This window comes from Mus musculus, chromosome 5 (assembly GCF_000001635.26).
Source record: "Mus musculus strain C57BL/6J chromosome 5, GRCm38.p6 C57BL/6J".
In the NCBI taxonomy this organism is placed as follows: domain Eukaryota; kingdom Metazoa; phylum Chordata; class Mammalia; order Rodentia; family Muridae; genus Mus; species Mus musculus.
The window spans coordinates 150658239-150672461 of record NC_000071.6 but is presented as its reverse complement, the minus strand read 5'-3'; the positions used below and the strand labels follow the sequence as shown (position 1 = coordinate 150672461).

Sequence of the window (14223 nt, the reverse complement as noted above, 5' to 3'; positions counted from 1 at the left end):
CTCACTGCTGCAGCTGTGGGCTGGGCGGGCTAAGATGGAGGTTTCTCTTCACCCCCAGGTCCCTGTCAGAGCTGACAAGTCTTGGTCGCCTTTTGCTCTTTGATGCTGTCCATCCCTGCAGTGAGCAGGATCTCCCTGCACTAGGACTGTTTGTTTCAACAATGAACATGTGAGGTGAATCGGGAGCTTATGGTAAGATATTCGAAACGAAAGATAGGCAATGCAGGTTTATAAACCACAGTGTTTGTGCTGGGGAAGAAGAGCCTTAAGTTGTAGCAGAGCAAGCACCTTCAGATACTAGCACCTATTCATTCCCTCTCTCAGCAGGGTTCCTGGGATCACTCTGTCTTCTACAGAGCTGTACTACAGGCATCTACCCATTTTATGCATCCACTAAGCCTTGGGAACTCTCCTATACAACTTCAATGTTCCCAGCAAGGACAGAACAGAAGAGCTAGATAGGTCTTAAAAAAAAAAAAAGCAAATCTTTGGCCCTGGCTTCTTAGGCAAGCGTGGTGCCACTCACCTTTAATCTCAACCCTTGGGAGGCAGAGGCAGGCAGATCTCTGTTAGGTTTGAGGTCAGCCTGGTCTACACAGTGAGTCCCGGGACAGCCAAGGTTACAGTGAGATCCTGTCTCAAAAACAAAACAAAGTAGAAAGAAAGAAAGAAACAAAGAAACAAAGAAAGAAGCTTCCAGCTCTTTGTTGTTATTTTCTTTCTATTTATTTATTTATTTATTATATGTAAGTACACTGTAGCTGACTTCAGACACACCAGAAGAGGACATCTGATCTCATTATGGATAGTTGTGAGTCACCATGTGGTTGCTGGGATTTGAACTCAGGACCTTCAGAAGAGCAGTCGCTGCTCTTAACCACTGAGCTATCTCTCTAGCCTCTGTTGTTATTATCTTTCCCTCTCAATTCTGAAACCCCTAAAGATACATGTAAGTTTCTTAGGAGCCACAGAATTAGAGCAAGAATGTAGGAACTACACACTGCCACCATCCAGATTGTTTAATATGATACAATAGGCGCTGAGCACAGAATGCTTGCTCAGTACATAATTCTGTTGGGGGTGTGGTCTTGACAGTTTAGAGTCGTCAATCATTTGCTGGAGTATTGCCAATTTTACCATGCATGCATTAATCAATTTTCATAACCGTGCCAAAATACTTAAAAAGAACGATCAGATTGGTTTGGTTCATAGGTTCTGAGGTTTCCATATATCTAGGGTGAGCTGACTGTATTCTTCCCAACCCTGGGTGAGACAGACCATCATGGTCCACCACTTCCTACCAACCAGAGAGCAGTCTAAGAGATTTATCTCTTATATTTTTGGTTGTGAGCGTATCCTTTAACGGCTGAGCCATCTCTCCATCCCAAGACATATCTCTTGAATAGGTTTACACTTCCAGGGCCTGGCCCCTGTGGCCTATTTCCTCCTATGACAGTTCTCCTCCTGGTCTCCACCAGTTCCCAGTTATGCCATTTTATGAATCCAGGCTGGAGGTCAGAAGGACAGTGTCAGATCCCCTGGAATTGGAGTTACAGGCAGCTATGAGCCAGGAACCAAGCCCAGGTCCTCTATAAGAGCAGTAAGTGCTCTTAACCTCTAAGCTACCTCTCCAGCCCAACAAAAGTACTCTTTATATTTGAGGATTTCACAATTACCAATGTGAAATTCCTTAGGATAAAATAATTGGATGGGATATAATCTCAGAGAATTGGGGATTGGAACCATTCCAAAACTCAGTTGTATTTTCTAAATCCTGGAAAAAGGAGTGATATATTTAAAAAAAAAAATGTTGGTCTTATATAGACATGGTTACAACTTTTTGTTTGTTTTTCGAGACAGGGTTTCTCTGTATAGCCCTGGCTGTCCTGGAGCTCACTTTGTAGACCATGCTGGCCTCGAACTCAGAAATCCGCCTGCCTCTGCCTCCCGAGTGCTGGGATTAAAGGAGTGCGCCACCATGCCCGGCGTTTACAACTTTCTTTGGTCAGGAAAAGCACAGTCCAATCCCCATCTGTCCTTCGTTTGCTGCCATAGTAAATTAGCTTTTGTGCATACAACTACACCAATTATCTTATTCAGCTGCAGCTCAGAGACTGACAGCTGTCTGTCTGAGCTAATACTGCAGTGTCAGCAAGGCTGTGGTCCTTTCTGAAGGGTTGTGGAAGGGGAGAGGCCAGATAGATGCCTTTCCTGCCCTTTGGAGGTTGACTTTGTTTCTTGGTTCATGTCTCTCCTCCACTGTCTTCAGTCAATACCACAGCATCTCCATAGGCTGCTTCCTTCATCTCGTGGCTCTCTCCAGCTCTCTTCTGCCCCCCACCCACTTTTCAGTTGCTATGACTACTCAGCACCTAGGTAGGTAATTTGGAACAACCTCTTTTAAGATCAGCTGATTACCAAACTTTATTCAATCTTAAACCTTAATGTCCCCTTATGTATTAAAAGGTTCTACATGAATCTCCTTGGGAGACATTATTCTGCCAATCACATCGTTCCTATTTTGGTTATGTAGCTATTTCTCATAGGGCCCAAAGTTAAGGTTAAAGAAATTAGAAAGTTGGAAGCTATCAAAATTGCAAGTAGCCAATCTGAAGAGTCCTAAATAGAGCCCATTGACTTACTTTGAATGCAACCTATACATGCTATAAATGGTTTCCCAACAGCAGCAAAACATTTACTAAACATCACAAAGCAGGCTTCGCAGCTCATTAGGAAATGAGGGAACAGTAGCCTAACTCAAGGCATGTCCCAAAGGCCACACAAATGATCCCTGACAGTCTACAACAGGGTTTAAATTCCCAGTAGACTATGCAAGGATACCACATGTATTATCTTTAGTCCAGGAGAAGTGGGTCTGCATTGCAGGGAGTGGGAGAATGCCAAAAATCATCTGGAAAAGTCTACAGATTGTGTGTACCTTTTCAGCCCATAATAAAAAAATTATAGCCGAGCAGGGGAGACACATGCCTTTAATCCCAGCACTTGGTTGATAGAGGCAAGAGAAGCTCTGTGAGTTCAAGGCCAGCTTGCTCTACAGATGAGTTCTAGAACAGCCAGTGCTGTTACACACACAAACTCTGTATTGAAAAAAACAAAACAAAAAAGGAAATAAAGAAAAGAAAACAAAGAGAAAAGGACAAAAAATAAGTATAAAAATATAGCTAAAGTTAAAGTAATCAAGAATACAGGATGGCCGGGCGTGGTGGCACACTCCTTTAATCCCAACACTCAGGAGACAGAAGCAGGTGGATTTCTGAGTTCGAGGCCAGCCTGGTCTACAGAGTGAGTTCCAGGACAGCCAGGGCTATACAGAGAAACCCTGTCTCGAAAAACCAAAAACCAAAACCAAAAACAGGATGACCTGGAAAAACAAACAAACAAACAAACAAAACCCAAACAATCAAAAGCCAGGACTGGGAAGTTGGCTCAGTGGTTAATAGCACTTGTTACTCTCGCTGGGTTGCAGTTCCATCACCCACATGGTGGCTCACAGCAATCAGTAACTCCAGTTCCAGGGAATCTAACGCCCTCTTGGAGCCTCCTTGAACACTGCATGCATGTGGTACACAGGCATACACACAGGCAAAGCACACAGTAAGGTTTTCATTGGGGTGGACAGATGGGTTAGAACATTGGCTGCTCTAGCAGAGGACCTGGGTTCAGTTCACAACACCCACGTGGTGGCTCACAACTACCTCTAACTCCAGTTCCAGGGGATCTGACGCTCACTTCTGCCCGCTGCAGACTCCTTCATAAAATGAAAATAAATTTAACTTAAAACTAATAGGTTCTCCTGTCTCTACAGCCATTTATACTTTACTGATTTTCTTCAATGTTTGGAATATCTGAAATAATTGTCTTCTACATTTTCCTCCACTGGTGTGATACTACAATCATAGCTTCGGACACACTATATGTAAGCACTCTGGTTTGAAAATCCATCATTTATGAATATAGATTACAGCAACTGAGACTTGTGAAATATGCTGCAGTAGTTCTGAAATAGGTTGTACAAAATGATACATCAAACTGCTATTTACTGTGAATGATAAATAATTTGTTGTTAGTCAGGGTTCACTAGAGTCACAGAACATAGAGAATAAATCTCTCTTTATATGTACACGTGTATGTATATGTATACATATATATATATATGCATATGTCCATACACATATATGGAATTTATTGGAATGACTTACAGGCTGCAGTCCAGCTAATGCAACAATGGCTTGCGGTGAACAGAAAGTCCAAGAACCCAGTAGTTGCTCAGTCCCACAAGGCTGGGTGTCTCAGCTGGTCCTCCATCTATGCTGGAATCCCATAGAAGAAGGCTCCAGTGCCCGTGAAGGAATGGATGTGCTAGCAGGCAAAGAGCAAAAGCTTCCTGCTTCCGAGCTCTTATATAGACTTCCAGCAGAAAGAGTGAACATTAAAGGCATTTCTTCCCAATTCAAGATGTGGATCAAAGGCATGCATGTGTCTTCTCATCTCAAAGGTCAGAACTAGAAATGGACTCTCCCACTCCAGACCAAACAAAATCTTTCACAGGTTATGTCCTCCATTTCCAGATTGTGACTCATTCCAGATAGACAAGCTGACGACCAAGAATAGCCATCACATATGTAATCTCTGACAATGACACCAGAATCTTGTTAAGAGGGTGTTCATATTCAGAGGATGCTGATGGGTTCTGGTGTGCTATAGTAAGCATCAACTGAAGGAGGCAGTATATACACTTTTATATGAAAATCATGTTTCAAGACGTCAGTGGTGGCTTGGCTCAATGATAGAGGGCTTAGCTGCCATACTTGAGGTCCTAGGTTCAATTCTTAGAAGTTGTATTAGTCAGGGTTCTTTAGAGTCACAGAACTTATGGGTAGTCTCTATACAGAAAGGGAATTTATTGACGATTTACAGTCTGTAATTCAAGTCCCCAACAATGGTCAGCAGCAGCAGTGAATGGAAGCCCAACATCTAGATCAGTCCCACAAGGCAAGGAGGCGAAGAAGAGAGAGAGTGAATCTTCCTTCTTTCAATGTCCTTATGTAGGTCTCCAGCAGACAGTGTGGCCCAGATTAAAGGTGTGTGCCACCATGCCTGGATCTGTCTGGGACTTGCTTTGTCCCGGATGACCTTGAACTCAGAGATCTCCCTGTCTTAATCTTTAATTCTGAGCCACTATGCCTCAAGGTCTCCATGCCAAAATCCAGGTCAGAAACTTGTATCTCCCAGCCTCCAGATTAGCTCACAGGTGAGAGCTTTCCAATTCTGGATTGTAGTTTATTCTAGATAGAGTCAAGTTGACAACCTGGAATAGCCACTACAGGACTGAAGCTGTGTGTGTGTGTGGGGGGGTGGTGGTGAATGTTAAAGGAACAGTGTTTCCAGCTGCTGTGGGACAATGGGATATAGGAGGGTGCTGGAGCAATGTGCAGAATAGACAATAGATTTGGTGTTACATTCTAGAACACTCCACCAGAGTCTTCACAAGAGAAGGGTAGTAATAGGGACTGGTAAGAACTGGGACGAGGACACTGCTTTTCATAAAGTAAATGGGTTTTCTCTCTTTTACACAACACTCTTAAGAGAGAGAGAGAGAGAGAGAGAGAGAGTGTGTGTGTATACATATTTACACACACACACTCAGGTGTATATATATGTATATATACACTCAGGTAAAACACTCACATAAAATAAAATAGTGATTTGTTTTAGTTTGTTTTGTTTTGTTTGAGACAGGGTTTCTCTGTGTAGCCCTGGCTGTCCTGGAACTCACTCTGTAGACCAGGCTGGCCTTGAACTCAGAAATCTGCCTGCCTCTGCCTCCCAAGTGCTGGGACTAAAGGCGTGCTCCACCACTGCCCGGCTTCACTGTGCTTTTTATCTATTATACTTATAAATTAAAACATTATTGTGGGGGCTGGTGAGATGGCTCAGAGGGTAAGAGCACCCGACTGCTCTTCCGAAGGTCCAGAGTTCAAATCCCAGCAACCACATGGTGGCTCACAACCATCCGTAACAAGATCTGACTCCCTCTTCTGGTGTGTCTGAAGACAGCTACAGTGTACTTAAAATAATAAATAAATCTTTAAAAAAAAAAAAAAAACATTATTGTGTTGGAGACAAGACTTATTCAAATATGCTGAGATGGCCGATCTTCTTGTGCGGGCCCAAACGAAACAAGGGGTGGAGAGGACGACAGGCTAATAGAAATGGAAAGGAGAAAAAAAAAGACCTTTAACTGGAGCTAGTCATTTGGTTGGTATTTAGTTTTAATTCAATACATATTTATATAGCAGTTTTCCTATATCTGGAAGTAAGATACTTTATAATTTCTTCTCCCCAAGAGTCATCTGTTATGGGGTTCTGAGGTGCAGGCACTCTATTTTGCCACAGTTGTTCAGAAGCTTAAAATTATACTAAATGGTGTTTCTGAGAAACCATAGCAACTGAGTTCTGTTACACAAAATGTTTTCCCCTTTGAAGCCTAGGCTGATTCTTTTGTCTCCTGAAAAGCCTGAAAACTGTTCACTCACCACAGAGGCTTGCGCGTCCATCCACCTGGGGGCGCCAAGCACTCTTGTTCTTTTTGAGTCGTGAACCCCAGAGGACGTCGCTGCCTTTATAGATAAAGGTGATGTTTCTTTAAGAAACTTCCCCCCACTACAGGGCGGGGAACAAGACTGAGTCTACGTTGGTGGCCAAAATAGCTTGTAAGTCTTGCAATGGACTCTGGAACACTGAGTTTCGGTGCCTTGAGGTAAACGAGGACTGCGGGACGCCGGACTTCAATCCCCATAATGCCGGGCGTGAGCCCGCGGTGCTGCATGGGTAATCCTAGAGGTGGCGGCCATCTTGCGTATGAAACTGCTCCAGCCTCGCGTCTCTTTCCAGCTCCGTTTAATAGCTACGTTTTGGACGGTCTCTCGTCTTCCCGGAGGTTCGTGTGTTCGCGGAAGTTCTTTTTTTTTTTTTTTGGAGGGGGTGGAGTGGGGTGGGGGAGGGCTTGGAGAGGAAGATGGTGGAAGTGCTTACAGAGCGATGGGTCCCGGTGGAGGTGAGGGAGGTATTTCCGGTTTCGTCTGAGCGAACGGCTGGCGCCTGCACCTCCGGCTTTGACACAGCTCTCGCCTCACTGCGAGCGTGGAAGCCCCAAGAGAAGCCTGTCAGCCTTCGGGACCTCCCCGGATTCTTAGAAGGGATCTTGACGTTTTCCTTAGGGACGGAGAAGCCGGAGCGCCCCTGGCCTGGCAGCCCGCCCCCGGTCAGGAGGCCTTGGGGGCCCGGCAGGTAGGGCGCTGACGACGTCGGTCCACCCTGCTGCACTTGCTTGGTTGGCTCTTGACGTTAGATTGAGGACATGGGAGCATGTGGCCGAGGTGGGGGCTCTTTCCGGGAACCTGGCTTTTCTCCGCAGTTGGAGCTTCCTTCGTCTCTGCTAATGGCTTGTCGCCTTTCTTCTCGTTTGTAGGGTTTGGGTTTTGATTCCAAGAGCAGGCCAGATGTGACCAAAAGAGCGCTTTTGGTTTCTTAACGCCCCTCCCTCTATGACAAGAGAAGCGAAGTTGTGATTTTTTTAAAAAGACATAGTCTCTCCCAACCAGGCTGCTCTGCAACCCATTTGTGTAGCCAACCCATACTGGACTGGAAATCTATTGATAGGATTACAGGTTTGAGCTACCACGGCCTGTCAAGAGTAATTTTAATTACATTTATTGACAGGGTCTTGGGTAATACAGACTGACCTTGAACTTACTGTGTAGTCCAGGCTGGTCTTGAGCTCCTTTCAACACCTGCCAAATGCTAGTGTTGCAGTCATAGACCACCCTGCCTAAAAAGTGTATTTTTCAAGTTAGAGAAACTACTAGAAAAGATGAATGATTTGATTTTTAAAGTTTTCTGATTATTTTCCCTAAGCATAATTTGTATCATCACTAAAACTCAAAACTTTTTTTTTTCCAAATTATTACATTCAATTGGAAAACTGCTTTTATACTACTTAAAAGAAAAAGACCCCACAAAGACTGCGTTTTTAGTTAACCTGGTATTTGGATGCTAAAGAGAGATAATTGTTTGGAAGTTAAAGTATATACTACAAAAGACATGATGATTTTAAACAGGAAGGTATTTGTGGTACAGTGTACTGAAGGAAAATGAGATTTTGTAACTTGTGATTCATGTAAAAGAGTTGTCTATGAGCCCGGATGCCAGGGCAGGGCTCTTGACTGTAAAGATGAAAAGGAATGCAAGGACGCAGGCAAGGCTATCTTGTCTGAGTTGACACCATCTGGCTGGAACCTCCCCTCTGTCTATTGCCCCTTGGCGCCGGGTAAAGTCATACATCAACTGGTTGCTATGTGAACAAGATAAGCCCCCAGCCCACAAGAACAAAGTCCTGATGCCCTTTTGCTGAAGCCAATAGTGTGTCTAGTGTGTAGCTATGCTGAATTCCACACCCCTAAGCCCCTCACCCCATAAAAACCCCTAGCTTTTGAGCTTCGTGGCCGACATCCGTTATCTCCTGTGTGGGATGCATGTCGGTCCAGAGCTCCGTAATTAAACGACCTCGTGTAATTACATCGAGATGGTCCTTCGTGATTTTTTGGGTGCACGCGAATCAGGAATTGAGTCGGGGTTTCCCCACGATCTATCAGTACCATAGGCAACTTAAATGTCAACTCTGTATCTGTACATACATATATAAATACATACAGTATGGATTCAAGTTTCCAAATTTAAGTTTGTTTTTTGGTTTTGTGGTTTTTTGTTTTTTTTTTTTTTTTCGAGACTGGGGAGACAGGGTTTCTCTGTATAGCCCGTCCTGGAACTCACTTTGTAGACCAGGCTGGCCTCAAACCTAGAAATACGCCTGCCTCTGCCTCCCAAGTGCTGGGATTAAAGGCGTGTGCCACCTTAAACTCTAGGTTCTTAAACTCTAGAGTGGATTGTTTAAAGATAGGACTGGTAGCACAGGCTTGTAATCTCAGCAACTCAGAAGGATGGAAAATCCAGGGCATTACTGTATTCTACAGAGTGAATTTAAGGCCACCCTTGTCAACTTCGTGAGACATTCTCACAACATGAAAAAAAGACATCGGGTATAACTCTGTAGTGAGGTGCTTGTTTAGCTTGCATGAGATCATGTTCATTTTCTGTACCTCCAAAAAGAATGAGGTGCACATATTTTTAGATGATATGAACTTCAGACTCCTCCCATAAATTATTATGACAGCACTTAAAATAAGTGATTATAAAATTACAGGCTGGGCTGGTGAGATGGTCAGTGGGTAAGAGCACCCAACTGCTTTTCCAAAGGTCCGGAGTTCAAATCCCAGCAACCACATGGTGGCTCACAACCATCTGTAACAAGATCTGACTCCCTCTTCTGGAGTGTCTGAAGACAGCTACAGTGTACTTACATAAAATAAATAAATAAATCTAAAAAAAAAAAAAAGGACACAAGATCGTCTGACTTCTTTAAAAAAATAAAATAAAATTAATTACAGGCTGCTGACTGTAGTTGGGAAGGTCTTACTTTTTTTTTTTTCTTTTGTTTTTTAAGACAGGGTTTCTCTGTATAGCCCTGGCTGTCCTGGAACTCAATCTGTAGACCAGGTTGGCCTCGAACTCAAAAATCGGCCTGTCTCTGCCTGGCTTTAGAAAATAATTTTTGATACAAGCATTTAATAGTGAGACCGGCCAAGCGTAGTGGCGCACGCCTTTAATCCCAGCACTTGGGAAGCAGAGGCAGGTGGATTTCTGAGTTCCAGGCCAGCCTGGTCTACAGAGTGAGTTCCAGGACAGAAACCCTGTCTTGAAAAACAAAACAAAGCAAAAAAAGTTATTTTCTAAAATTCCTCTCATGAAAACACATGTGTTTATATTCTTTAACGGTGTGTCCTAATAATTGTATGCTTTACTCCTCAGATGCCTTATAGTGAGGTTGAAGCTAAGTTTTTGGGACCTGGAAAAGAACAAACAAGAGAACCATGCTATAAAAAATTGAAATCAGCTGCAGATGATGGTGTTTCCCCCCTTCGAGGTGGTCCTGATATTCACAGAATCCAAGAAAAACCCAGAAATAATAGGGTCGCGGTGGCCACCATTAACTTCAGAAGACGTGTTTGTCCTCAGGAAGACAAAACCAGTACAGATGTGTTAAAGCCATTGCACAAGGAGATGCCTGGTGATAAACTGGGTGGTAGTGAATCCATCGGTTCCCCAGCTTTGCAGGATGGAAAGCCTTCACCACTGGCCAAGGATGATGAAATCTATAGCACAAGTAAAGCATTCATAGGCCCCATTTACAAACCCCCTGAGAAAAAGAAATGCCGTGAAAGGAAGAGTGAGACAGATACTTTCAGTAGTATAGATAGCAAAAGAAGACAAGAAGAAAAACAGAAATCTAACTCCAAAAAATTGGAGATGGATACAGAATTATCCCAGTTTTACAAAGAAATTGAAGAGCTGGAAAATGAAAATGAAGCTTCCCAAGGCAGTTGTACGGAACCAGAACCTTCCGAAGAACCAATTATTTCTTATGACTGGGCCTGTAATACTCTAAAGTCTGAGGAGGAAAACAAAGATCTCAGTGATGTTCTTCAGTCACATTGTGGTTATCAAGAGTACTTGGAGGATGAACCAGACTATCCCTGTGATGAGCAGTTGATGCCTGCATTTTGTGAAACTTCATTTCCTTCCTTCAGGCCTGAATGGCAGTCCATGCATCCTTTTGTCATACCCCATGATCCTCTTTCCAGTTTTAATTATTTTAATTTTCAAAGATTTGGTACCCCACTACATCCATCACCAGATGTTTTCCATGGTCGAGATGACTCTCAGATGCAGAATGGGTGTTACGTAGACAGTTATCAGGATGGCTGGAGCTGCTTGACGTTTGATCAGAACGATGAATATGCTAACTATGATGTGACTAGCAATAATGTTCATCCCTTTAGAAATGGCTGCAGTGTACAAGATGAAAGTGTGAATAATGGTTTCTGTGAAATCCGAGAGTGCTGGCAAGATCCTTCCATGGACAAGCATAATGAAACAGACAGGTTTGTGAACCAGTGGTTTCAAGAGGAGAAATTAAATAAATTGCAGAAATTGCTTATTCTTTTGCGAGGCCTCCCCGGTTCTGGAAAAACAACATTGTCTCGGTAAGTAAAAGACCTGAGTGAATACTTGATTATGAATTCATTGCTTAAAAATACATGAGTTATCAGTCATAAATGCTTTTGTATTTCTAGTAAATCCTTTATATGCTATATTTGAGAGTGACATCTGACTGGAAATACTAAGATGTACAAGAATGGGAAAGGGAGAATTTGTGTATATTTAGTTTCTCTTAAGGGCTTTACAACTAAGCTACAGTTAAAGCAGCAACAGAAGCAATGCTGCTTAGCCTTTATAACTTCAAAGAAGGTGGGCTCTGCACTAGAAAATCTGGGCTCTGGTACTTTTTCACTGTATGCTGTTGAGCGTGTTTTGCTGTCTTTAATAGGGGAATAAGAGATAGCTATTTTCTTAGAATTTGAAAAAGAAATAGATAATCAAAGGAAAGAAATATTGAGTGTATTAAGCATTATGCCATGTTCATACCTGATTGGGAGAATCTATATATGTGTGTGCGTGTGTGTGTGTGTGTGTGTGTGTGTGTGTGTGTGTGTATGCATATTTTCCCTTTTTTTGTTTTTTTTTTTGTTGTTTGTTTGTTTGTTTGTTTGTTTTTCGAGACAGGGTTTTTCCATGTTGCCCTGGCTGTCCTGGAACTCACTCTGTAGACCGGGCTGGCCTTGAACTCAGAAATCCACCTGCCTCTGCCTCCCAAGTGCTGGGATTAAAGGCATGCGCCACCATTGCCTGACATACATAGATAGTTTCATTCTCTGTATGGGTGTTTTGTTTCCATTACATCTGTGCACCACTTTCTGGAGACCAAAAAAAAAAAAAAAAAAAAAATAGCATCAGATCTCCTGGAACTGGAGTTACAAACAGTTGTGAGCCACCATGTGAGTTCTGGGAGTTGAACCCTGGTCCTTAGAAAAAGCATCCAGTGTTCTTAACCACTGGTCCATCTCTCCAGCTCTGTGAGATTGAATTACTATAGTTTTACAAATTTAAGCGTGTTGGATTAAGCACTCTGAATTAGAGGAGTTAGAGCTGGTAATGTTTTTATTATGTTACAAAGTTTTTCATTCAGATTTCTAGTTTACAATTTAAAGATAGTACAGCACAATTTGTGTAACTGTGGAAAATAACTCGACTATAAATTCCTTGCAGTTATATAGGATGTATGCTAAGCAAGATTTTAAAAAAATGCTATCATTGGGTAAAAAATGTCTAAAGAACTTATATTTACTTGTAATATGGTCTAAAGAAATAAAATTCTTTTGGGTCAGTGGTTTTCTACCTTTCTAATGCTACAACCCTTTAATATAGTTCCTCATGTTAAGACTGACAACCATAAAATTTTCATTAAAACTTTCATTACACTAATTTTGTCACTGTTATGAATTATAATGTAAATATCTGGGTTTTCCAGTGGTCTTAGGTGACCCCTGTGAAAGGATCATCAACCCCTAGAGGGGTTGGGACCCACAGGTTGAGAGCTGCTGCTTTAGACACAAAAACAGACATTCAGTTTATAATAGAGATTTTTGTTTTTGTTTTTTTGCTTTTGTTTTTGGAGACAGGGTTTCTCTGTCTAGCCTTGGCTGTCCTGGAACTCACTTTGTAGACCATGCTGGCCTCGAACTCAGAAATCTGCTTGCCTCTGCCTCCTGAGTGCTGGGATTAAAGGAGTGTGCCACCACGCCCGGCTATAATAGAGATTTTCAAGCTAGATAATAAGCTATTTAAATTTTTTTTTTTTTTTTTTTTTTTTTTTTTTTTTTTTTTTGGTTTTTCCGAGACAGGGTTTCTCTGTATAGCCCTGGCTGTCCTGGAACTCACTCTGTAGACCAGTCTGGCCTCGAACTCAGAGATCCACCTGCCTCTGCCTCCCGAGTGCTGGGATTAAAGGTGTACGCCACCACGCCCGGCTTTCTTTGTATTTTGATTCATGTTATTTATGTGAAGATTTTGTAGAGAGTATGAAATTAAGACTCGAAAGAGTGAAGTTGTACAAAGAGACAATGTTCTAGATTTAGACTGTCAGAAACTAGTTGAGGTTTGGAAATTGGATGAATTAATTCTACTAGTTAGAATTGAATATAGGAAAATTATAAGAAAGTTAGGACATCAGATTAGAGAATGTTGACATTAAGTTCAGTAGAATTTCAAGAACACTTAAATTTAGTGAGAGATTAGGGAGAGGTGATTATATGTATTATCTGCTTGGAGAAAAGAGGAATATTTAAGAGTGGAAAGATGAGCGGGGCAGTGGTAGTGGGCAGTGGTGGTGCATACCTTTAACCCTAGCACTTGGGAGACAGAGTCAGGCGGATTTCTGAGTTTGAGGCCACCCTGGACTACAGCGTGATTTCCAGGACAGCCAGGGCTACACAGAGAAACCCTGTCTTGAAAAACCAAACCAAACAAAAAAAGAGTGAGAAAATGGATGCATAGTAATGAGTGCTTTTTGTATCACAATTTTCAATTTACAGAGTACTTTGACATGGAAAGTTTGGTGATATGGGTTATGTTTCCATTTTATAGGAGCAAAGCCTAGAGGAAATAGTTGAGGGTATCAGAAGCTACTATTGAAAATCACCACCCACCCCACTCCCCAAAAAGCAATGACAGTGAATTTTCCCCCATGTTTTTATTTTTTTAAAGGCTTTAAATTTTTACTTATCTATCTATCTATTATATTTGTGTATGTATCAGAAGGTCCTGCCTTCATTTTTAGTTGTCTACTACATGTGCACTTCTATGTGTGGGTCTAACTTCAAAGAGATAGAAAACATTCTCTCTCTCTGTCTCTGTCTCTGTCTCCCCTCCCCCCCCAAAAAAAAACCTCTTTAGATTGATACTGTTTAAGACCATAAACTCCAGGATAGCCAGAGCTATTTATTCACAGTAGGACTAGGACATGCTGGACTAAATAGTAAGTTCAAGGCTACCCAGACTACCTCAGGCTACCATACTACCACCCTATCTAAAAACAGATTCCTTGATTTTTTTTTTTTTTCCTTTTTGGTGGTGGTGGTAGGGGGTTGTTGGTTGGTTAGGTTTGGGTTCATTTTGAGACATGGT

At 42.2% G+C, this 14223-nt stretch overlaps 2 protein-coding genes across 5 annotated transcripts in view; one reads left to right on the top strand and one right to left on the bottom strand.

Annotated features, from left to right (window-relative positions):
• The window catches only part of Gm40353 (predicted gene, 40353), a 31839-nt gene extending 30555 nt beyond the window's left edge, over positions 1-1284 (bottom strand). Inside the window, exon 1 of the mRNA XM_017321266.1 lies at positions 1279-1284. Within this exon, the coding sequence (XP_017176755.1) occupies positions 1279-1284 (6 nt within the window). The remainder of the gene's footprint in view (positions 1-1278) is intronic.
• A 5429-nt stretch (positions 1285-6713) lies between these two features.
• The window catches only part of N4bp2l2 (NEDD4 binding protein 2-like 2), a 65818-nt gene continuing 58308 nt past the window's right edge, over positions 6714-14223 (top strand). For 2 of the 4 annotated variants that reach the window (XM_030254630.1, XM_030254629.1), the window contains exons 1-2: positions 6714-6961; positions 9949-11183. In XM_030254630.1, the coding sequence (XP_030110490.1) occupies positions 9949-11183 (1235 nt within the window). In that variant the 5' untranslated portion in view covers positions 6714-6961. The remainder of the gene's footprint in view (positions 6962-9948; positions 11184-14223) is intronic. The other 2 variants (NM_001362416.1, NM_201369.3) reach the window with 1 other exon arrangement.